This window comes from Mercenaria mercenaria, chromosome 6 (assembly GCF_021730395.1).
Source record: "Mercenaria mercenaria strain notata chromosome 6, MADL_Memer_1, whole genome shotgun sequence".
NCBI classification, from domain to species: Eukaryota; Metazoa; Mollusca; class Bivalvia; order Venerida; family Veneridae; genus Mercenaria; species Mercenaria mercenaria.
This window is the reverse complement of record NC_069366.1, coordinates 36,031,917-36,056,541: the sequence shown is the minus strand read 5'-3', so window position 1 is coordinate 36,056,541 and position 24,625 is coordinate 36,031,917. Positions and strand designations below refer to the sequence as shown.

The window sequence follows — 24,625 nt, the reverse complement described above, 5'->3', positions numbered from 1 at the left end:
GAAATATGTCGCTTGTGTCCATGTTAACATTGTCTGAAATGCGTTTTATCAAGTACATGCTACGAGAGAGACGATACACAGATGGACTTCCAACCAATTATTTTGGTGCAGATTTTTACGTTCACATAGGTATTTAAAATCATAACGTTATCATTTATACAAGGACAGAGAAGAAAAGCTAACCGAGAGTAATTTAAAATATATAGATGATAAATGTCTACTTACTTTTTTAAAACGCGTTGTTTTTCTGTGGTATTTAGTGTAACAATAATCCTCTTACCTGTAAAGAAGTTTATAAAGTAGTCTGTTACATTGCACCATAAAAGAAGGTAATCCTTTTAGAGGTAAGTAACTTAGTTCTTATGAAATAAGCTTCTTGCCATTTTCAATAAAATTGTGAAATGTGTTGAAAGAGAGGAGGAGAGATGGATATTTCAACAAGAGTAAGTTTGTGTTTATATATTCTCAATACCTCTTAAGCACATGTTTTACATGGTTTGTCTGAACATATTTTAAATAAACTGATTTACTTACTATATATATATGCTCAAATAACTGCATTATTTCAGGATTAAGTCTTGGAAGTAAACTGAGTTATGAGATACCTACATGGGAGAATGGATTTCAAGCAGCATATTTCACAGCATGGTAAATATATTTATCACATGTTTGACGTCGCGGGAGTGTAATAAAGCCATTACATAAAAATAATAATACACAAACGTTATAAAGCTTTGACGTCGACGTCGTTTAAAGTATAGGAGGAGTTGGTCAAATTGACTTGTTTATATAGTAAAAGAAAGTAGAATTTTTGATGTTTCGACAGGAAAAGCTAGCATGTGATAAACAGGATATTACATTTGTGACTTTCCACATTGAATTTATTAAAGGAGTTGAATAAAATTGATAAAATGCACCATTAATAAATTCAATATGAAAAGACATTCATGTAATATCCTTTAAGAATCTAGTCAAATCTGTTCTCCCTCTAAGAAATAGACTTTCTCATCAAATTTAAACAAAGTTTATACAGTTATTGACACATATCCTTGTATGTTCAGATTTACAAATTTATTATTAGCAGCAGGGTAAAGGTTTGATTCCACGGGTCATGCAAAAGTGCTCTTATTTGATGGAAACAGAAAATCTTTAGCGTTTATCAAATTCACTAGGTACAACTGGTTCATTCTAACTTTCACTGTAGCAGATGGAAACAATGATATTAGGAGGCGACACAAAATAAAGAAATTTTCCTTAAATCAGAAAAAAGGTAAACTGGACAGGTGCTGTTTAGGCGCCAATCAGTTTGGCTTTATATGGATAATATCAACTCGGGGTACATTTTGTTTAGTTTGCTTCTCATCGGTACTAATAAATGTCTTGTCTGTTATCACTTTGTTAAGCATTTTCAAATGAAGAATGCAATGAATTCTTTATGCATTTACTTACTTATTCCTATCTCATGTTAAAATGTTACATTTATTCCTGAGAATGCTTTACTTTTATGGCAATGTATACACTGTTTTGAAACCCTCGATGAATAAAACTTGCCAGAAAATACATCTAACCCGGAATGTTGGTGTTCATATTTCAGTGTCATTTCATAAACTGAGGTTGCATTTGACCGTGTTGTCAATAAGAATGTAAGACACACCATATAAGTTAACCTGGGGCCGTATTCATAAAGCATCTTAACTATAAGTTTTGACTTAAGTTGAAGATTTTATTTAAGTTTGTGGTGATTTCAGCTTAAGTCTAAGTAAAAACTTAAGTCCTATTCACAAAACAGCTTAAACTTAAGATACGTAAGAAATTACTTAAGTCAGAAAACAAAATAGCGTCGTGAGTACGATTAAAGTGTTGCTTTTTCAGATAAAAGCACTTAAAACATAATTTTGCATACTGTATCTGTCTGAAATTATGTTGTTGTTTTTTATGTTTTCGTCACCAATAAAAGCCAAGAATTACTTCTTAAGTTGTTTTATGAATAACGAATATACTTAAGTAAAATAAATTTCTTACCTAAGTAATACTTAAGTAAATAATCAATTTCTTATACTTATACTTAAGATGCTTTATGAATACGGCCCCTGCTCTTGCTGTCAAGAAAGATCACATGTGAGCAAATTTTAAAAATAAGCAGTTTTATCAAGGATGTTACGCAAAAAGAACTAGACCGGACGATGATTCATTTAACTCAAATGAAGTTATCAGCAATGTCTTGGTTCTGTTTGTATGTGTTTGTCATTTACTTTAAAAGTGCGTTTTTACTTAAGTATCTTCAAAATTCAAAAATGATACATTTAACTGATAAATGTAATAGAGAAATTCTTACATATTTTAACTTTGAGAAAATAAATTGTGTACAGTTTAAATCTTTTCAATCACGGATTGAGTAAAAACTTACAAAGTCCATGATATACATACGACACAATTCTAACAAAACACAGACATAGATATAATGTACTTGTAAATGTGATTTATATCAAATTTCAAACCATTTTACACATTTATTAAATAGGAACATGAAAAAATCTTCATCAGGAAATTGCACTCGGATGAACTATCAACTTTTCGATAATGATTATACATGGGAGCACGAGGATTGTGTACATACGCTTGCGGAATATACTATGTGCGAATATCAACAGCAAGGATCACGGATTCGTAAGTGTAAAGAATATTACTAAATGTGTTAAAACATAATAACATATTCCAAGCGTTAGCGAATATAATCAATAGTGATCGGTCCTGAATCTGCCATTTCAAGAGTTCGTAAGTATCAAAGTACAGATTCTGTTTGCCTTTATCAAAACATAAATCTGCTTAGTGCAAAGAAAAGCAAACACAATGCAGGCTTTTGTAGCTGATTTCTGCCATTACATTCTCGTATGTTGGCGCCGTTTGAAGGGCAGTATACCGTAAATAGGGTATTTGTCACGTCGGCGCACTGGTTTGCGTGTTGGCGTGAAGGCGTTTTTTTTTTAACGCGCCAACACACTAGAAGGAAATGGCAGAACTCAGCCACATACATTTGAGAGTATTATCGGTATAGTGCTCTAGATGATATCGAAAGTATGTATTAAAGATTAAAATGTGCAGGAATAAACAAAACGCACGTATATGGGCATAGATATTTTCAATCCTTTTAAAAATACATACGCATTTTTGAGTTATTTTGTATTCTGTATAAGTACAAAAATGGAACTGTTCAAGCCCGACGGCAGTCATATTCACCCATTCTTTTTTTTTATTTTTCTAGGCTGCAGCCTCGACTAAATAAAGATTATGTAAAACTTTACGTGTTTATGTTGTACAAATAATTATCTTTCTACTAACAACTTGTAAATATGCAAAAAGAAATGTAGATATTTGAACATTATTATAGCAGATCTGGTTGGTTGTTCTAACCGTTGTTTCATTTTAATATTCATGTTTAGAAGCTTGTAGTTTCTTTTGGAGAATATGTTTGCGCCGGTTAAAAAGTAGGAACACTGGTTAGGTTAGCTGACTGAGGGTACAGTGCAACCTCTGTAGAGCAACACCCTTTGGGAGATACAAATATTGACTGTTAAGTAGAGGTTGTTGTTCTGGAGAGGTAAATTTGATAGTATATTTCAGCTTAGGGAAATTTTGATGATGTTGTTATAGAGAGGTTTTTGCTTAAGAGAGGGCTACTCTGGAGAGGTTGTACTGTATATGAAAAAGTGATCCACAAATAATTGAGCCTCTCGTGCGCTCCTCTGCGTTATGAGATCGCTGTAGTTCGTATTATTAGCTTTTACATTGAATTTCGCTTGGTTTGCTTTTAAGATTTCGAGGTTCGATTGGTCCTTTTACAAAAAAAAAAAAAATTTAGCAGCTTTTACTGATATGAGTCTGGCTTAACTGGGGTGTTCAGGGCTAGTTTAAAATATGTATAATACCGAAGGTCACTCGTTTTCTTAATTTAGTAACATGTAGGTAAGTTATCGGTAATTACCTTAATATAAAAATTATGATATCGGTTTGAAGACACCTGCATAGAAGGACATGCAACACATTTTTCACTTATATAAAACATACTGGCGATTGTTCAGGACCCATTTTCATTTAATAAATTGACTTAATGTTGCAAACAGTCAAACATGTTGCTTTTATACAAATTTAATGGCATTTGTATGAAGACATGATACATTACGCTATATATTATTTAAAAGCTATGTCTACATTACGACGTTTAACGTTGATAAATATGGGTACCGGCTCAAATCAAGGTTACTGGTTAACTAAGGTTGTTGATTTCTTGGCCATATATAGCGTTTTCCTTCACAAGGATTTAAAGGCTAAAACGGCTACTTTTGCACAACATAGTTATGTACACGTATATGGTGTGCAAAATGTTCGTTCCTTTTGACAGTATTATCAGTTTGAAAAAAAACCCCTTAATGAATTATATACATTAGCATCATGTACAAGAAATAAGAACATAATGACGTGTTGTAGATATATAAAGTTTGTATATAGAAATATTGTTAACAAATATATTTGGTTAGTAACAAAAATTAATCACACAAGAACTGATTGATTGATCAATTCCAGTTCCAGTTAAGTCGTTGTCAACGTGGGAAGATAAAGAAATGGAGGAGATACCAGAGCAGATCTCAACTTCGGAGTACGAAGGAAATATAAGTATAACCATGTCAGGTAAAATGTGCGATGACTCTCAGTGCCAGGTAAATGCTGGCCTACATTACCTGGCATGCCCAACCGTCGACGGAGTTTGGGAGGAATGTAATATCAAACGTATGTTCTATAGTCAATTTATTCCTTTGCTCTCATTTCAAACAAATCTTATATATTAAATCAATCGTTAAGGTAAAGGGTCAACATATTCAACCTTGTTCAGAATAGGAGGGCCCCGTGATGGAAATTGCAAATATTTCGCTAACATAGATATAGCTATTACACGGATGGGTTCAATTTAATTTCAGATATTTTTTTTTTACAATTTATAAAATATTCATTCCTTTCAAGTTTATACATTGATATATAAATCTATATATTTTCAGTGATGGCAGTTTGATAAAAACAAATTAATGTAATTCAAAGGATACTATGAAATATCTTTATTAGTCCCCTGCTGGTTGAAAGCCAGTTTCGGTGACTTTAGGACAGCGCTTTTCTGTCCAACCGTATGCCATTCTTTAGTCCGCAGTTTCGTGTCCGGTCCATCAAGGGATTTTAATATTACTTTGCATAAATGTTCGCCATAAAATGACGACATTTTTAAAGAAGGCTTATTTAATATTCGAAGCGCTGTAGCTTTACAACTTTAAACTTCTGGAAAGTTTTCCAGACAAATTAGACTGCTAAACAGGTGTCACTCTTGGAGACATACGTTCCAACGTAAGTCATTTCTCAACAAGAACACGTGACAACATCTCAACGACAACTGGTTGCGGTATCGCTCAGTGTGACGCGGCTGAGATATTTACATACTGGTTTCCCAGTAGTTTCCGGACCGAAATCGCTATTTTTTGCTAGTAACTTTCAAACAAAACATAGCAGAAAAATTTTCACAGAAAAAAGCTAGGTTCTTCATTAACACCATGCAGAATTCGTATTACACTTGCATTCATAACACAAATGTAGATGAGGCCTCAAAAGGGGCATTTAATTCAGTTTAATTTATAATCTTAGTTAGTCCGAGTAGTTTTCCGGACCTTTCATTGTAACAGTTGTAACCTTTCTCTCTCAAACCAAACATTTCCGATTTCGTTAAATATATTCAAAATTAAAACATAATTCTAAGACGTGATGATGATTTGAAAAGTATATTTCAAGAATTTAACAAATACTAGATTTATAATACGCTCATTACAGCTACGTCTGATTACGTTTGAATGACGTTTGCAACGTCACGATAAAAATTACGGGACGTATTGAGCGGACTGGTAATATTACAAAAAGGAAATTAAGAAATTTAATATAATTAACAACTTTTTTAAAAAAAAAGAAAAAAGAACAAGACCGGTCTCAAAATTGGTAGTCTAACGCCCTGACTACTCGGACATGGACACTGCTGCTAAACATTTGATTGATAGACGGTATCGAAGGTAAATCCCTGTCTATTTTGGTTCCTATTTTTAATCGATGATTTAATGCCGTAGTATAGTGAATAGGTCGAGTTTTTCTTACTTTCATTGTTTTATTTTATTACTATTGGAAAGTTTTTACTGTATCGTCTGTAAATGGGAGCATCAATTGACTGATGTTCACCTTCAAGGGGCCTCAATTTCTACGCATGCGCACTGTAACTGGAATCCCCTGCAGTTGACGATCTCTTGTGTAAACATTACATCGAAGTAAGTTAAAACAACCGGGATATTCAAATAATAAATAAGTTGGGCAATGCTAGGTTTACGCTGCAAAGGTCTAGATGATATGATATTGTTACCCAGATGCTTTACGACGGCGTAAAGTCTATACAGCACAAATTGTAAAAGGTCCGGAAAACTACTTGGGTCCGGAAACTACTGGGAAACCAGTACATCATTTATATTTATTTGTGTCCTTGCATTGAAATGTATTCAGATGGTAAAAGTAAACACAGAGATATGGTAAACAAAATTATTTTGCTGTTTTTCAAATGCAAACGTAACGAGTAAATCGTGTTCACGTGATGTCAAATATGTGTACGCAGTAGCTAAATGTGTATTCAGAGTGCTAGAAGTAATGTTTCACGATCAGGGTTATCCATGTTGCAAGTTTTAAAACTGGCTTACTACTGAGTACTTATAAATTATGTGTATTTATATATGTATAATCATAATAATAGCTTGATACGCTGCTTGAATGTTTATTTGTAATTTTGATGACTGGAAAAATGGTAATGATTGTCTTTCTAGTGGTGGAAAATACATAATATGAAAGTGTGCTTTGTAGAATATTCAGTACACTGACGAGATATGAAAATGCAACAAACATATGCCTGAATATATTTTTTACTACAAAGAGCTTTACCTTGAGAAATGTTCAACCCATACACAAGCTCGATATTCTGTACCCAAGGTGTACAAATTTAATCAGCAAAACAGACAATAGAATTAACACAATGGGTTTAGAGTATCGAGATGTGTACATGTTGAATATTTCAAGGTCATGCTTCTTGTAGTACAAAATATATTCAGACATAATATTATGTTTGTTGCGTTTTCATATCTCGTCAGTGTATGATATGTAATAAATGACTTTTTGCGCTAAATTCTGTAGGAAGATCCATTTGAAAAGTTAATGATATTAGCAGACTTGACTTGAATAAATCTGTTCTTCACCTACCACAGTAAAACACACATGCTAAAGCTGGATGTATCATGAAAAACAGTACATTGATTATTTCATGATAAAAGTACCAAAAATTAAATAAATTTGAAGGCCACCACTTTGAGTAACTGTTGTTAAAGTTATTCATATATATCGGAAGAATAGTTGAAATAATTCTAGATCATCACTAGTAATTTTTTTATCTACGTGTATTGTTTCAGTACCATAGTAGTGTAGGAAATATAGTCTTCAACTGTCAAAGAATTCTTTCAGTGTAAGTTAAGCTTGAAATTCAATCTCTCATTTTTATAATGGTGAAGCAGCAACATGTATACATATTTCTTTTTATCCAGTTCCCGCCAGACCAAACTCGAGCATTGTATACCACACATACTTGGGACATCTGAGTACATCGTTCAGTGGAAAACTGTGCCAAAGATGGGACATCATGTATCCACATCGTCACGAAATTGATAGAAACCTGTTTAAGGTAACTTTGATGTTTAAATAATCATTTTGTTAAGGGCTTACAAAAGCCTGAATCAGTTCGATTAAATCGATTGTAAATGTTAATCGAACGAAGCGCAAATGGGTAATTTAGACGACAAAGTATAATGTAGGAACCTCCATAGCCGAATGGTTAATGTCGCTGGCTTCAAACAACTTGCCCCTCGCTGAGTCGGGGTGTTGAATTTTACATGCGAGGAAGCCATCCAGCTGGCTTACGGAAGGTCGGTGGTTCTACCCAGGTGCCTGCTGGTGATGAAATAATGCACAGAGGGGTACCGGGATCTTCTTCTACCATCAAAGCTGGAAAGTCGCCATTTGATCCATTATTGTGTCGGTGCGACGTTAAACCCAAGTAATTACGGGAATATTTGCTGCTTTAGTTTTGAATAAATTGTTTTGTTCAATTTAGTGTCATTATTGTATTCTTCGTACAAGCATACAAAGACCCGTTTGCATGTTGCAGTTTTGATCTTCCGTTTCATCGAAATATCGAGAATAATGGTGAGCAAGTTGGTTGGTTGGCATAACAAATATCAACATTATCATGTAACATTATCATGTAAAGCGTACATGTAGAAAAGCAAACGATAGAGTTGCCAAAATCATATAAAGACTATTTCATTAGAGACCCACCACAACCTAGTGCCTTATTTTTTTCCTTTGTGAAAATAAATCGGATAATATTGTGATATTACAACATAACAGCTGGACAATTTAGGCCCTCCCTGAATAAATATATTTTCACAATTTCATCTTCAAACTTATTCAGCCAATCTCTTTTTTTGTATACTTTTAAAAACATTGATAAATAATCTTACCTTGTAGAAATAGAACTTGCATCGAATGCTGTTCATTCTTCTACATTCATCCAATCAAATGTTTAGACATTAAACAAAAATATGTCACAATTTGTATTTCTCAACCTTTTCATGCAAATCGTTTATAGTAACTATAACGGAAATAAAAGAATACAGGTATAATGTGCGTTCTTAAACAGGGAGAGAGTATATCCGACGCTGGCAATCATTGCAGAGACCTTGGCGAAATGGGCTTCCTTTGGTGCTTCACAACAGATGCAGAAACAAGATGGGAACCTTGTGTGTTGAATGGTTTGTCAGATAAAAACCACACAATAACTTTTGACAGAAAGAGCCGAATGAAAATGCTGACTCCATTGTTCTATTCCAAATTAGTCACTAGTATACTAAAAGCTTACATTTCAAGAAACAGTATATTTGGCCGCAACAATTTTGACGATGAATGTAGATTAAATATTTTGCATACTGACTAGAGAAAGATAACTACTGTTCATGGTAATGAGAAGAAATCTAACCGTAACGAAATTGTTGCGCATTATTTTTTATTTTGATATAAATTAATTCATATACAGACATTTTAATCAAAAATGTTTCTAGATATGCAGTTCTTTTCATAATGATAGAAATACCAATCAAAAATCCGAAACCAAGAGCTAAGTAAGTTGATTAAGTTGTTTGATGTACACCAAGATGATTCGATTTCTTTATATACAAATTATTGCTTCATTGTTTTCTATATTGTAAGATTGAAAGAATGCAATGCTAAAACGCAGTGAATGAATCTGCTTTGCACTCAAGTATACAAGTATTTCATTTTCGCATCATTTCCGCGGATGGTATATATTTCTCTGAGATAAAGTATTGTCTGATTTAATCCTATTTCATCATAGAAATTAAAGCTGAACGACGGTGTATAACAAGCTTTAGATATACCGGAAGAAAAAACACAACTATTACTGGAAAGTCATGCCTGAGGTGGAACGTGATAGGTCTGAAAAATGTGGATTTTCCCGAAATGGATATTGTAGATGCAGTGAATTATTGCCGCGATCCTTATAATTTTGGATATAATTGGTGTTACGTAGATTCACCCCTGCAGAATCAAGAATGGGAACCTTGCAACATTAAAGGTGACACAAAATGTTATCTCTCTAAATCTTTGCATGTATATTATACAGAATCAGAAATACAGGACTAATTTAGATATATTTATTCGGCGTTAACTCTTCAATGAATTGGGTTTCAGTTGACTGTTTAATAAACAGACGCCGGCTTTAGTACTAAAGACTTTCAATACATCATAATAAAATTTCAGAATCGCAGAGCATAAGGCAAACAGATGACATCTCCCTTGAAAGCTCCCACAACAATACACTCATGTGCGACGTTGGAAGGATCATTCCGCAGTATTTAAGATGTGATGGCAAGTTTGATTGTCAAGATAAATTTGATGAAAAAGATTGTTCATATGCAGGCAAGTTTAATATTCAATATAACACTAGAAAGTAAAAAACAGGGAAACTGGGTACAAGGGTACAAGGAATTAAAATTTATATTACACTATTTAAAGCCGCCATAAAGATCTAACAGTGCGTAAAATGAACGAGTGAAATCATATTTAACTTCATATATTATATCATATTCTAAGCAAACATTGGACGCACTTTTTAGGCTAAGTTTGTATGCAAAGTTTCGGAAAGAATTATACGCAAATTCTTGTCATTCCCGACCAATGTTGTACACATATTCTCGGAAAAGTTTGTTTGCATAATCTCTGCAACAGTTGTACGCATATTCTTGGCAAATGTCGTATGGATTTTCTTGGCAGCAGTTGTACGCGTATTCTCGGAAACGTTCTATGTATATTCTCGGCAAAGGTTGAATGCATATTTGCGGCAAAAGTTGTAAGCACATTCTCGGCAAAGGTTTCTGTACATATTCACGGCAAAAGTTCTACGCATATTCTCGGCAAAAGTTGTACGAATGTATTCGGCAACGATTTACAGATACACATTTGCGGCAGAAGTTGTAAGCATATTCTCGGCAAATGTTGTCTACGCATATTCACGGCAAAAGTTCTATACATATTCTCGGTAAAAATTCTTATATATTCTCGGCAAAAGTTGCACGCATTTTCTCGGCAAAGTTTTTTTTTTTGCATATTCCCGGCAAAGGGTATCTATGCATATTCTCAGCAAATGTTGTCAACGCATGTTCTCAGCAAATGCTGTATACCTATTTCAGCTAAATATTGTATTCATATTCTCGGTAAAGTTTGTCCTAATTTTAGAATCATAGGACGTCTTTTGATGCATTACTCTTTTAATGGATTATTTGATCTTTTATTTTTTGAAGTTCTCCAGTTGCAAATAAATTCAGATCTAAGTTTGTTCTGAATACAGATCTGACAACTTGCAAATTCATTATGACTGAGAATGAGGGATCATATGTTTGTTTCAAAGTTTGACTGATGAGTAAGTGGTACATTTGTAATTCGTAATATCTGACTGGTCCTTTTATTTATATGCTAATGTTTGTTTTTCTTTTTCGACTTGCTACGAATAAAGTGAACATCATTTACATTATCGTCAATTTCACAAAGGTTTTCTTCACCGGCATTGTCCGAATCATTGCTACTATCCGAAGCTGTTTCACATTCGCTGGAACTAAAGAAATGGTAACTTTTAAATTCTTTCGCCGCATATATACCTTAAGCGTCATTGACATTCTCAAAGTTTCTGCTGTGTTTTATGACGCTGCCAAGTCTGTAAGGAAGCTTGTTTTTCTAGCGCTTTGAAAGCTCTCTACCTTGTTTTAATGCCATTATGACCTCTTTACTTTCTTTTATTTTTCCTACTGCTGACAAAGTCCTTCTCTCAATATTTGAGTAGTTTGGTCCGTTTCTGCGGTTTCTAAGTCTCGAAGTCACCCTCTTGCTTCGAAGGAAATTCTTCTGTCAAATTAGAAAAACATCGTGCTTCTGCCTTTAGTGTTTTATGAGAATCTAACAGTTCGCCCTCAAACTCTACAACCCCTTCTTTCATCTTCTTGTAGTCTATTTTGGTGCCTTTCCGAAGATTTGATAATGACACGTCCTCATTTAAATGTTTTCACGTCCTCATTTAAAAGTTTTCAGTCTGTGGTTTTCGTAATGCCAGGGTACTCTTGAATATATATGCACTTAAGTGTTTATGAAATGTTCAGACAAAAGGGTTAACAAAAGTTTGGGTTTCTTTGTTGTCAGCTTTAAAGTACTACCGGTACAATAGATTTTGCACGAAATTGATGTAACGTTAACTGATTCGGCAAAAGAAATCGGAGCGTCATCAAGTGAACAACTTCTTTAAAAAATATACATGTATGTACGATTTATCAATGATTAGCAAGGACTTTAACGGAATGCAAAAATATTGAACGACTAAAACACTAAACGCAATCGTCAGCTTAGTAAATTGTTTTCAATATAATCAAAATACACAGACCAATAATGAGTAACAATTATGGGTAATGCACCAAGACCCATTATATAACAAGTATCATTTAAAGGTCTGTATAGTTTTACAATGTTTTAAAATTCCGTTTAGACTTCAAGGTAATAGATCAAGTGTTTTGAAATTTTCGTGAGACTGCTTGTTGCTAGTTTCTTGTTTCTGATAAAGTTCTTCCAAGAATTCATTTTATAAAGTATGGACTTACTGTTTGTAAAAACCGTTGCGCTTGTATTAAATATTGTATCAAAATACGAGTATAGGTAAGACAAACAGAAACGTTAATTAATTTTAAAACTTTTAATCGATTTCAGTTCACCCTATGATGAGAACGTTTATCAAAACAAATATTTCCAGTAGCACAAACAGTACGATTGGCTCGTCATTGGAGTGGGGTTCATATTTCGAGTGTAAGACAAAGGAATTGATATCTATCATCGCAATGTGTGACGGTGTTATTGATTGTTTCGACGCGTCAGATGAAACAGGTTGTAATGACGACATCGTTGGTATGTCTGCTAGTTGTGTGTAGATAAAACAGAGTTAGTGAAGATAGATCTGTAACTGGTCAGATGTCTGCTGTACGTTTCCGAAGCCAATGTGTCAAATTAAGGCTCCGTTAACGGGCCACCATGTGCAGGCAGTAGTTATTGTTTCCAAACATGTAAAAAGCTTTGAAATGTATGTAAGAATGCATATGTCTTCCCATAAACTGATCCACTTATAAAAGTGTAAACAAAGTTATTTTTATTTACATGTGAAAGTGCGATATGAAAGAAAAGTGTGATCAAAGGAAATGCAACTCTCTTTTGACATATAGAGTATTTAGATTAAGGGCACTAAACATAATATTTGATTTTTGCATTTGGGGCAATTTCATTTCGAATTCGAAAGTGTTCCGGATTTTTAAAAAATGACCCAGTGTAGCTAAATATAGAACTATGTAGGAATCAGATTTGCAAATAATAACGAGAAGGATGATATACCAGAAACATGCGCAGATTACGCAATTACGCAGATTACGAAGGTCCTCAATGTATAGATTTAGTTACAATAACGGCAATTTTCAGATATATAAAAATATAATCTAGTTTATCCAACATTTCTCATCAGTAAGCTGTGCCAAAATGTGTCTTACATCTTCCGTTGAGAATAAACGTAATAAGTGATGAAGTCACCAGCTGATAATGTCGATGGAATATAAAAAGAACCAGAACTTTTATATTTGCATCTTTGCAGCTACCGAACGACGAAGACAGTAAGGACTAAGAATTTCGAAAGAATTTCAGTCGTTAGATAACAGTTACACATATATACCTGTATCACTAAATTTTTTTTTTTACCAGTCCTATTTCTTACGTAATACAGATTATTATCCACCTTTTACTACCCGTGTGCGCCTGAAACACGGAAATTAAGTGAGCATAAAACATTGAAAACCTTGTACAAATTGACATTAACCTCCTATGACCTTCTTTAAATAATATACACAAGTCGTTCCATTCATATCGCATTTTACTGACTACGAAAATTTGGTATTATATAGCGTGAGAATTTCATTGTCAGTACATTATTTACATTTTTTGTTGACGCTCATTGCCACGGGCAATGCAGACCGGTCAGATTATATGGATAGCAGAAGAAGAATAAGAAAAACGGAATAGCCGAGTTTCTGTAATTCTTACTTTTATTTACACTGCCCCGTGTCTTTGGAACATGGTGGGGGTAAGAGTGAGGTTGGGTGCGCACCATAAACCGGTTTAAGCTCCCCAGTGGTGTTTTTGCCACTGACCGTTCCAAGGCGGTGCCCCACTGTGTTCCTTTGTTTGTTCGTTTTGTCCTCATGTATTGGCTCTGTGTGTGTGTACGCGTGTATGTGTTTGTGTGTGTGTGTTTGTGGTGTGCACGTCTGCATGCTGTAGGTTTCGTTTTGAGGAGGCTGCGTTTTTGGTACGTGGCATTCCCTGATTGATATTTGTCTTTGTTTTTCAATCAAATGTGAAAACATGTACATACTCTCTAGAATCGTTCTCATGCACAGAGACCTTACCTTTCGGGTCCAAACACAGATATTAACAGCCAAGTTAACTTCAGCACTGACACAGTTTAGCGCACGGGTTAAAAGCCTCTTCATTTCACTGAAAATGTAAATAAATTATGTACTATCAATTAATGCTTTTGTGGTTTTTTTTCTGTTATATTCCTACATGTAAAGGATTTTTATTCAGAAACAATGTACAAGATCACAAATCCTCCTTACATAACGTTTATTCATTATTTTCTTTTAAGGTATTAGTGGATTTAGTGAGTATATTGACTTACATGATTTTAATACAATTATAAATTAAGATTAGACATCAGTGCAGAAATGCAAGTTATTTTACATGTTGTCGTTATTTTCAATTTCTTGCAAATGGGGCCCATGATCCGAGTTACTTCTTTGTATTGTAAAAGTTTACAAATACATTTGTTAGAGTACAAGAACATTTCTTTTTGTTAGAGAACCAGGCATGCACTAAGGAGCAGTTTCAGTGTGCCGTCGGAGACTGTATTCATATCAGCCTAGTATGTAACTTTGTAGATGACTGTATTGACGGATCAGACGAGTATTGCGGTAGGTTATACATATTTGTATGGTGGGAATTGCTTCAGTTCGTTAATGTTTTGTAAAAACAACACATTTTCTTCATATCTGTATAAAGCAAAGACAGCCCCTGGCATAGCCCTCGATATTAATAATAACCATTTGTTTCTTTCCGTTTACAAACAGACATCTAGGTTTTACTTTGCAAATTGGTGGTTCAAAGATATTCCATTTACTAGATAAACTTACCCTTCTTCGTAACATTCTAGTTCGCACGATTCTGACGGGTTGTGTTCGCTTCTAATTCCTCATTCATGGTATTTGTGTTTTATACATGTGAAGCGTTTTTCTGGCTAACATAATCGATAAGTTTAAGATTAACATTAGATAAAGTATAATGTCTTGTACACAATTACCCTTTGTGTACGAGCAATCCGTGGCTGTCTCAGTATTTTTGTTAATTCTATGCTTTATTTCAAACAGTTATTTGGACGATATTTGAAATAAATACACTGAATATACTCAAATACAGATGAATATATATTCAGCCAAGAAGCAGTGATTTGACAATGCTCTTTCTTATTGAATACCGTTACAATTATAAACTTTGCTTTTCAATTGAACACCTTTGGTGAATTGATAAATACTGGTATATTCTGTTATGTATATTGCAGTGTTTGAGCAGTGCTCATCTTTGACTGAATATCGTTGCAATAATGGACCATGCATTCCTTTAGAACAACGTTGTGATGCAGTTCAGCAGTGCATTGATGGTTCGGATGAATTGGCCTGCGGTTCGTACTTTTATGTGTATCTTTGGGTAACTCACCTACACAATTCTATATAAATTATAAAAATCGGCAGGTTCAAAGTAAATATATAGTCATTTTAGTGAGGTGATTTATCTGTTTCAACTGAAAATTGAACTATAGTTCTAGTTGTTGAATAACAGAATCAAGGAATTGCATATGACAATCTCAATATTTTGGACATAAAATCGTCCAGTATACCCGAGTTCACCTCACTCAAATGACTATATTTTCACTTTGAATCTACCGGTTTTTATAATTTATATAGACTAAGTATTGTGTTGCCAATAAATTGCTCTATAATGTGCCGAAAACCGCATCTAAAAACAATAAGCGGTTACGGAACTACATACGGAGTAACATTACATATTGAACGCCCCTCGTATATAGATACCCAGTCGCACCAATATTTAACAATACAACAGAAGTTAAACGATAAGATTATCCAGGTTACATATTAAGATCTTATTTTTATGTAATGTTGTTATTTAGAAGAAGTCGTCACTGTCAAACCAAAACGAAGTTTTGGTCGTATGAAAAAAACCGTAAGCAATGAGAACAACAAAAATGACGTCTTTCTTTTTTGTGGTTCACTTAAAGTAATATTAAGTTTTATACAACCAATTAATCAAATCAAAAATAATTCAGTAATTTCACAATTTTTCTGTTATTTAGCCCTCGGCCTCTTGTCAGAACGGCTGCCTTTCGAATATTTACAAGAAATTTAGAAATATTTTAATTATAAACTTTTACATATGTAATTATTATTACCTTTTACATCTTTTGACTACAACGATGGACAATGGACATTAAGCCTGGATATTCTATTTTATTCTTTTTTATGCACATAGATATCTCGTGTTAGAAAAGTAATGTTTTCGCCATGGACCTATTTTATTTTATTTCATGTTTAGATGAATGTCAGTCAGAAGTCGCTTTCCACTGTGACGTAGTGAGATGCATACCGAAACGACTCAGATGTGACAAGTACGTGCATTGTAAAGACGGCACTGACGAACAGTTCTGTGACGTAGGGATTTTTACCTCATGCCAAGATGTTTGGGAAAGAGGATACCGGAAGTCGGGACATTATGTTATAGGTTTTCAAAGTTATCCTCGATTGATTTCTGTTGTTAAAATCTTGAAATTTATAAATAATGAAAATATTATAACATTTCTCCTGAGTTTGAACGACTTCTTTACAATGCGAAAATTAACTGTTGGGAAATTTGACGTGATAACGGAGGCGTTTTAAAATTTTGGATAATGATCATTCTCTTTGAGTTGTAAAGGCCGTGTATCCAAATGCAATTTTCATATATTAAAATCAGTACACTTAAAACTGTTGGGTAAATATATAGAGAATAGTCTTTCAAAATATATTTTTCACACTTAGGTTTTGTACTCTACGAAATCATTTAAGGTATCCAATCCGCAAATAGATAACATATTGATGCCTGATTTCCCAATGCTGGTGTTTATTTTTTATATGTTTTTTTTTTTCATTGGAAAGAGTTGTACCTGCTTAACAAGAATTTATAAATTAGATGACCATGACAATATGCAGGAATCACTACGGTCCTGGGTTTTGACTGCGAAATGATCAATGTTACACTGTAATACGAGTAACTGGATTTCTGTTGAAGTTTTATTAAAAACAAACTATAAAAGTAAAAATAAAAAAAAAAATCTGTAACATGTCACAGGGTGAGAAAAATGTGAAGCCAGACCGGGACTCGAACCCGGGGCATCTGAATACTGTTCCGGTGCTCTACCGACTGAGCTATCCGGCCGCCTACACATTGTCTCCACGTTTTAATATTCAAGTTCTATACCGTGACATATTTCCCCACCATTTTGAAATTCGTCCTCGAATTTCAGCGGGTACTTTATATATAAGCAATTACAGGCGTCGGAGACTAACCAGTGTAATGCCGTCACGGCCCCACGTTTGGCGCCAAATGTCACAGGGTGAGAAAAATGTGCAGCCAGACCGGGACTCGAACCCGGGGCCTCAGAATACCGTTCCGATGCTCTACCGACTGAGCTATCCGGCCGCCTAAACATTTTCTCCCCGTTTTAATATTCAAGTTCTATACCGTGACAACATACTTTGTCGTGTAATTTATACTTTCTTTTTAGGTAGACAATGCACATTCATTAGCTAATCAGGCATCACTATTTGATATATTCTAATAGCACTGTTATATAGAACTTGCTTAATTGTGGACCGGATACCTTAAATAAAGAAACATAATATTTGAAAAATAAACATAGAACTTTTTTGTCAATACATTTTGTAGGTGGAGTGCGGATGGAGTGCCAGTTTGGAGACATTTTCAAAAATAGTACGATCGGCACTGTTCTCACCTTTGACTTATTGTTTTGGAAATATTTTCTTAATTGGTTTGGAACAGTAATAATTAGAGCCGATTTGTACAACATACCAGCAACGAAGAAAGAGCATTCAATGAACTTCGTAATATTTTACAAAGATGGTAGCAGATGTATCCAGCAGGCAATACATTAGATTCTTTGTTGTTTAATTACATATGTGCGAACATTTGAATATTTACAAGTGCTTTTATACCTACATATATATGTATACATGTATCACAATCTCACTCTTGAATCTGTATGCCGTACATAGACTAATTTTGTAGAAGATATTATATTTCCAGCATTCAGATATTAGATGTTTCAGCTGTTAACATTTAAATTGTGTTTTTGAATCTGTGCGTGTCTAACTGTCGACTAATGAAATAACTTATCTCATGCTTGACGTCATAAAAGTGAAATAAGGCCATTACAGAAATTTGGCATTACACTAGTGCAATGAAGCTTTACGTTGACGTCATTTCAAGTATAGATGACGCTGGTCGAATTGACATAGCCTATAATAGGTATAGAAAAACGAATGTTTGATGTTTCAGCAGGCAGGAAAGGCTTACATGTTATAAATTTGTGTCTTTCCATATTGAATTTATAAAACTCACAGAATCAAATTGATAAATACTCGACAGAGCGTCACAATTTTTTTATATTATTCAATTTGTTTAATAAATTCAATATAAAAGTGCACTTATGTAATAGCCTCTTTGTATGTAATGAAAAAATTAGGCAGCTTGATTTAACAACATTGTTAAAAATAACATTCTTATTTTTTTACTTATTCTGAATACAATATTGACATTATATTGTTTTAATATGTGTAGTGGTTAGTTTTTCCTAGCAACTGAGTCTAATTCCGACCCGGGGGCAGTATCGACCCCCGTCTGTATATTTTGCTATTAATCATAATTATAAGTATTATGAGACCTCTTCCGAGATAAACATTAATGACGTCATCGATGACGTAAAACGCGGCCATTTTGAATCTTTCTCGAGTGAACAAAGCGTACTTGTTTTACTGTTGTGTCAAAATTGTACAAAGTTAACGGTTCCTATAAGGTAGGTCAGTTTTCTAATGATACTAGATATCGCGTAAACAGTTTTACATTTATAGTTTTGATGATTTGTTACCTGTATAATGTTTTAAAATATTGTTTAAACATGCATTCAAGGTCAAAACCGCATTTGGTATGTAGATATCACGGGGTCGATATTAACAGAATGATTTTATTGAATTCGTCTAATATCGACCCCTCTTTACAATAATTTCCTTTCTTTCAAATATTTGTTTTCTTTTTGGCTTCAAAATTAAACCTACTCGAAATAATATTAAACGAAGATAATCCAGATATAAACGTTCCTTTCCATCGGGGATTTGTTTTCCAAAGTAAGCAGTTTTGAAACAGTTTCAAATTGTCTGTTTTAAAAAGTTGACAGTAATATTTTCTTTACTTCCAGGATGTCGAGTCAGATAAATGCGAGGAAAAGGGTGAAGTACAATCCCCAATCGATGGCAGTGGCAATACAGATGGTCAGGAGCGGCCAAATGAGCAAAAGGGGAGCGGCAAAGGCTTATGGGGTACCGAAAAGCACCTTACTTGATAAGCTAACAGGTAGAACTCAGGAGATAGTTAGCCTAGGAAGAAAAACTGTACTGACGCCGGCCGAAGAGAAAGCTTTGGTATCATACGCCAATTTGATGTGTGAAATAGGGTATCCTATAACTCGAAAGGAACTAACATTTGAGGTTCAACGTATCCTTAACATTGATGGCAGGGACACGCCGTTTAAATGCAACCTTCCGGGAAAGGACTGGTTCTCGGGTTTTCAGAAGAGGCATCCAGAAATGACCTTTCGAAAACCTATGGCCTTGGGTCATGAACGAGCTGCGGTGACAATGGAGAAGATTAATAACTGGTATACTGGGGTATACGACTATCTTCAGACAAACTTTCCAGATACGTACAAGGACATGCTGAAAGATCCACGTAGGATCATTAATGCGGACGAAAGTGGATTTCCATTGAGTGTTTAACTGGGAAAGGTGTTAGCTCCCTCTGGTGCAAGACATGTATACAATGTAGTTTCCAATACCAAGTTACAAATTACGGTTATGGCCGGCTTCAATGCCTTCGGGGAATACTTGCCACCTATGATTCTGTTCCCTGGTGAACGAATCCGTGATGTAGGATTGGCAGGGTTCCCTGAAGCCATTTACACGACCACCCCAAATGGTTGGATGAATTCCTCAACATTTGTAGAGTTTCTTAAGCTTCTTGATAAGTTTATCTCAGATAAGGCTATTGCTCACCCCGCCATTCTCTTTGTAGATGGCCATTCAACACATATGACTCTAGAGGCAGCCCAATTTTGCAAAGAAAATAGTATTATACTATACTGTCTTCTACCCAACGCTACTCATTTATTACAAGCAGCTGATATTGGTCTATTTTCACCAATGAAATCGGCCTGGCAGGCGTCCGTTAAAAGTTGGCAGATGGCAAATATAGGTGAGGCGGTAACAAAAAAAACACTTCCCTGCCATTTTTAAAGAATCTTGGTATAAGGTCGCTACCTTTCAGAATGCAGCCAATGGCTTCCGTAGGGCGGGTCTCTTCCCATTCACACCTGCTGGTGTTGATACACCGAAACTTGGCCCATCGAAAATGGTCAGGACAGATATAAACTCACCTATCTTGACAGCCACAATTACTAATGTGTCCTCTGTTGACAAAGTTCCATCAGAAAATATTGTTTCCTCTACGTCCCAGATAACGCATGTCCCTTCCAACTTACCCAACTCTACTACCACTGCTACTGAACATGTGCCTCACCTGTATCAAAGTATACCTCCAGTACATGTGCAGACACCTGTAAGTAGCCCATCTCAGTTAACTACTTCACCCTTAATTGCACGTAGCCCCCCGGTCATAACAATTAGTGAAATACCGCCCATATTGGTCACAAATGTCGATACATCAATCAGTAATGCCACGTCTACTATCTCTTGCAACCAGACATACATACCACCGACAAGTTCGCTTCAAATCAAGTCCAGAGACCCTTCAAGTGTGTCTGTAGCATTCCAGTACTTAAGAGTGCCCGAAATAAAACAAAAAAAGAAAACCCAGCAACTCCGCCACAGTTTACCTAAGGCTATTTCGGGAGATGAAGCAATAAAGATGTTAAGAGAGAGAGAAGAGAAAAAGAAAGAGGAACAAAGATTGAAAGAACAAAGAAAAATTGAGGGAAAGTTAAAAAAGGAGCAGAAAGAGCAAGAGAAGGAGAATCGTAAGCGTGAGAGAGAAGAAAGAAAGAGAAACAAGTCGAAACTAAAGAAACAAAAAACAAAATCCAAAGAGGTGTACTCAAGTTCAGATTCTGACACGTCCGATATTCCATACATGGACAATGACAGTGATGACTTTGAAGAAAGTTTCGTCGATGTTTGTCCGGTTTGTAAGAGTTTTAGGTCGGGCGAAGCAGAGGGGTGGTTGAATTGTGAATCGTGTGGCAGATGGTGGCATGTCGTATGTGCAGGGTATAACGAGGCGGAGGTTCATGACGAGGCTTTTGTCTTTGTGTGTAATGGCTGCGAGTAATCTCTGGTACTATTCTATAGAATAAAAAAAATTGACGTCCAGATCGATTCATTATTTTCATTTTTATGCAGTCTTAGTATTATCTCAAACGACTAACATGTACTTTAATACTAGCGGATAGTAATCACACTGCTGAATGTATGGTCGGTTTATTCAATAGAAATGAAAATAATTTTGACATATTTCAATTTAAAATAGAGATACGGCAATTCATTATGTTTATTCCTTAAGAGCATTTACAGTTAGTACCTATTTACATTTGAAATACATAAAAACTGTTTTTATTTCGATCGTATAAATCATCAGTATTGAAAATAAAATACGTTTTGCACTGTTTTAACGTTTCTGATGTGTTGTTTTTTAAAAACTCTGAAGGGGGTCGATATTACTCGAAATGGGTCGATATTCACCGAGTACCCGCATATTACAAACGCATGTGCCGGAATGTTAACATTGAAATAACTGCGCATTTCATTGGTTCGTCATGACCAATAAAAATTTCTGTTTCATATTACGTGGGATTCAGTCACATGATGCTTTTCATTAGAATAACCTATTTGATATTCGCTTAAAGGGTCGATATTACCCGACTTTGCTTACTATTGGCATTTCAAGTATTGTTGTGAAAGATAAGAAATGATTAATTTGTTTTCTAATTGCAGATTAAAGAGATATGTGTCCCATCGTATGAAAATATCGTGAAGCTCAATGACTCTACGAATCCATGCTTTTGTGGCATCATTAACTTTAAAATCAAGAAAAAGTGAGTTATGCGATAATAGCAACGACTAGCATTATTGATATTGGTTTATATGGTTCTAATCACTTTCTTACCATCACGAATAGTACTAGCAAAAGGAGTCAATTTGGTTCGGATTACATTCTTACCATAACGACTAGCATTAACAACTATTCTAACACGATCCGATTCATTTTCATATTAAACAAAGAAGGCTGAAAACAGTGAATTATTATACAACATGTCACTGTTCTGACGTCACAATTATTACATCATAGCGTCAAACGGCATAGCGGCGCGCTGGAAAAGAAACCACTTAAATTGAAAATGGGCAAATATTTAATGAATGACGTCAAGGATGTATTTAAAAATCCTTGGTAACGCGTGTTAGAATCGAAATAATATATCTCATTTAGTGATTTGCTCTTGAATAAATCATAGTTTGTGGTTCATATGCGTATTTTATATCACTCGGGCTGCGCCCTCGTGATATAATTCCTTCGCATCTGAGCTCCTAACAAAGATTTATTGAACGACAAATCACTCGATGAGATATATTATTTCTTAAACCTATAATTTTGTCGGTGTGACGTTAAAACCCAGCAGAAAAGTACAGGAGTTTATATGGTTTAAATTACCACTAGCACTAACAAAAGGAGTCATAAAGAAATAAACTTGTTTTTCGGTGTTTGTCACAGGGTGAGAAAAATGTGCAGCCAGACCGGGACTCGAACCCGGGGCCTCAGAATACCGTTCCGATGCTCTACCGACTGAGCTACCCGGCTGCCTACACACTTTTTCCCCGTTTTTATATTCAAGTTTCATACCGTGATATATTTCCCCACCATTTTGAAATTCGTCATCGAATTTCAGCGGGTACTTTATATATATGCAGTAACAGGCGTCGGAGACTAACCAGTGTAATGCCGTCACGGTCCCATGTTGGGCGCCAAATGTCACAGGGTGAGAAAAATGTGCAGCCAGACCGGGACTCGAACCCGGGGCCTCAGAATACCGTTCCGATGCTCTACCGACTGAGCTACCCGGCTGCCTACACACTTTCTCCCCGTTTTTATATTCAAGTTCTATACCATGACATGTTCATGCGAAATGAACGACAAAATAGAATCGGCAAATACAATAATCGCACTAGTGATTCGTGTTTAATTTGCCGCTCCTATTCTATCGTTCGTTTCACATGAACACCGAAAAAAAGTTTCATTTCTCATACTTACATTATATTTCTTTTCCATTTATAAACAGGATTATATTATAAAATGCACACATTTTGTTGCAATTTACATAAAAATCAGCTGCCCTGCGTGAAAATAAACTTGGTAAATGGGTCTCACTCCATTCAAGTCGTTCTGTAAATGGCCTCCAATAATATAACCTCAATTAATATTTTTTCATAAACCTTTTGTATTAAATACATATCCAGCAATTTCATGTTCTTTTGTGTTTGTTTTAATAGATATTGTTATTGTTTATCAATATTTTTCTACTTTCTCTTTCATTTTTGACAAAAAATATTCTAAACACTCCCTGTCAACTCTGGACTAGGTCTAACTTGAACTTGTGAAATGTGTTACCAGATAATAATTATAAATGGTTGATTCATCAACATTAACTTTTAATCTATCAACTACTTCATTGTGGGATTTAATTAGCAGGTGTTATATATTTAACCAGAAATATGTGTGATGAATAATGGAGATAGGATTATTCTAATAATTTCTTCAGCAACATTTCAAAGGATAAAACAACACAATTATGTAAATAAATTTCATTTATTATAAAATCAGTTTTTTTGTTAATGTGACAATCTTTAAAAAAGTATAGATCCAGATATGAAAATATTTAGTATACATGTATTTCTACAGCATGAACAGTTTGTCTAAATTCATAAGTGAAGAGTCTTGAAAAAGTCGGCCCGACTTCATCTCAGTGTTGTTATATTTTCTGGTCCTTTAGGATCATTGATTTCAACTCATTTAGATTTGAGCATTGAATACTGCTTAAGCCGGTGCGAAGGGGCGTGGGCAGTGTTGCATTTTCCATTACTGCTCATGAACAGACTTAATCAAACATAGTCTGCAATTTTCACTGTTTGCATTGTTCTCGGTGCTTCCGTGGGACCTACTTTTCAGATTATATTCGACATTCGCAGTATAAAAATCATAAGTCACAGGGATCCCTATGGAGACGAGCAGTTAGTATGTAGTAGGTTGGTAGGTTTGTAAAAGCCAGTTTTGACCGGTTCTGACCAGATCCTGGATGCCCATCACTAATCCAAGAGATTGATTTTCTGTTCCTTTCCCTTTGATGTACACTGTGCCTCCAGGGACTTATGTTATTTGGAAGCGTGGCAGGTGGATG

The 24,625-nt window shown here is 34.9% G+C and overlaps 1 protein-coding gene and 1 non-coding gene across 2 annotated transcripts; one reads left to right on the top strand and one right to left on the bottom strand.

Annotated features, from left to right (window-relative positions):
* Positions 1 to 17,235: 17,235 nt before the first annotated feature.
* On the bottom strand, positions 17,236 to 17,307 carry Trnat-agu (transfer RNA threonine (anticodon AGU)). Its single transcript has one exon. It is a non-coding gene; the product is annotated as a tRNA-Thr (tRNA).
* A 2,028-nt stretch (positions 17,308 to 19,335) lies between these two features.
* LOC128558123 (uncharacterized) lies at positions 19,336 to 20,115 on the top strand. The gene has a single exon (XM_053546975.1). It carries the CDS (start codon positions 19,365 to 19,367, stop codon positions 19,938 to 19,940), a length of 576 nt encoding a protein of 191 aa, XP_053402950.1. The 5' UTR covers positions 19,336 to 19,364; the 3' UTR covers positions 19,941 to 20,115.
* Positions 20,116 to 24,625: the final 4,510 nt, after the last annotated feature.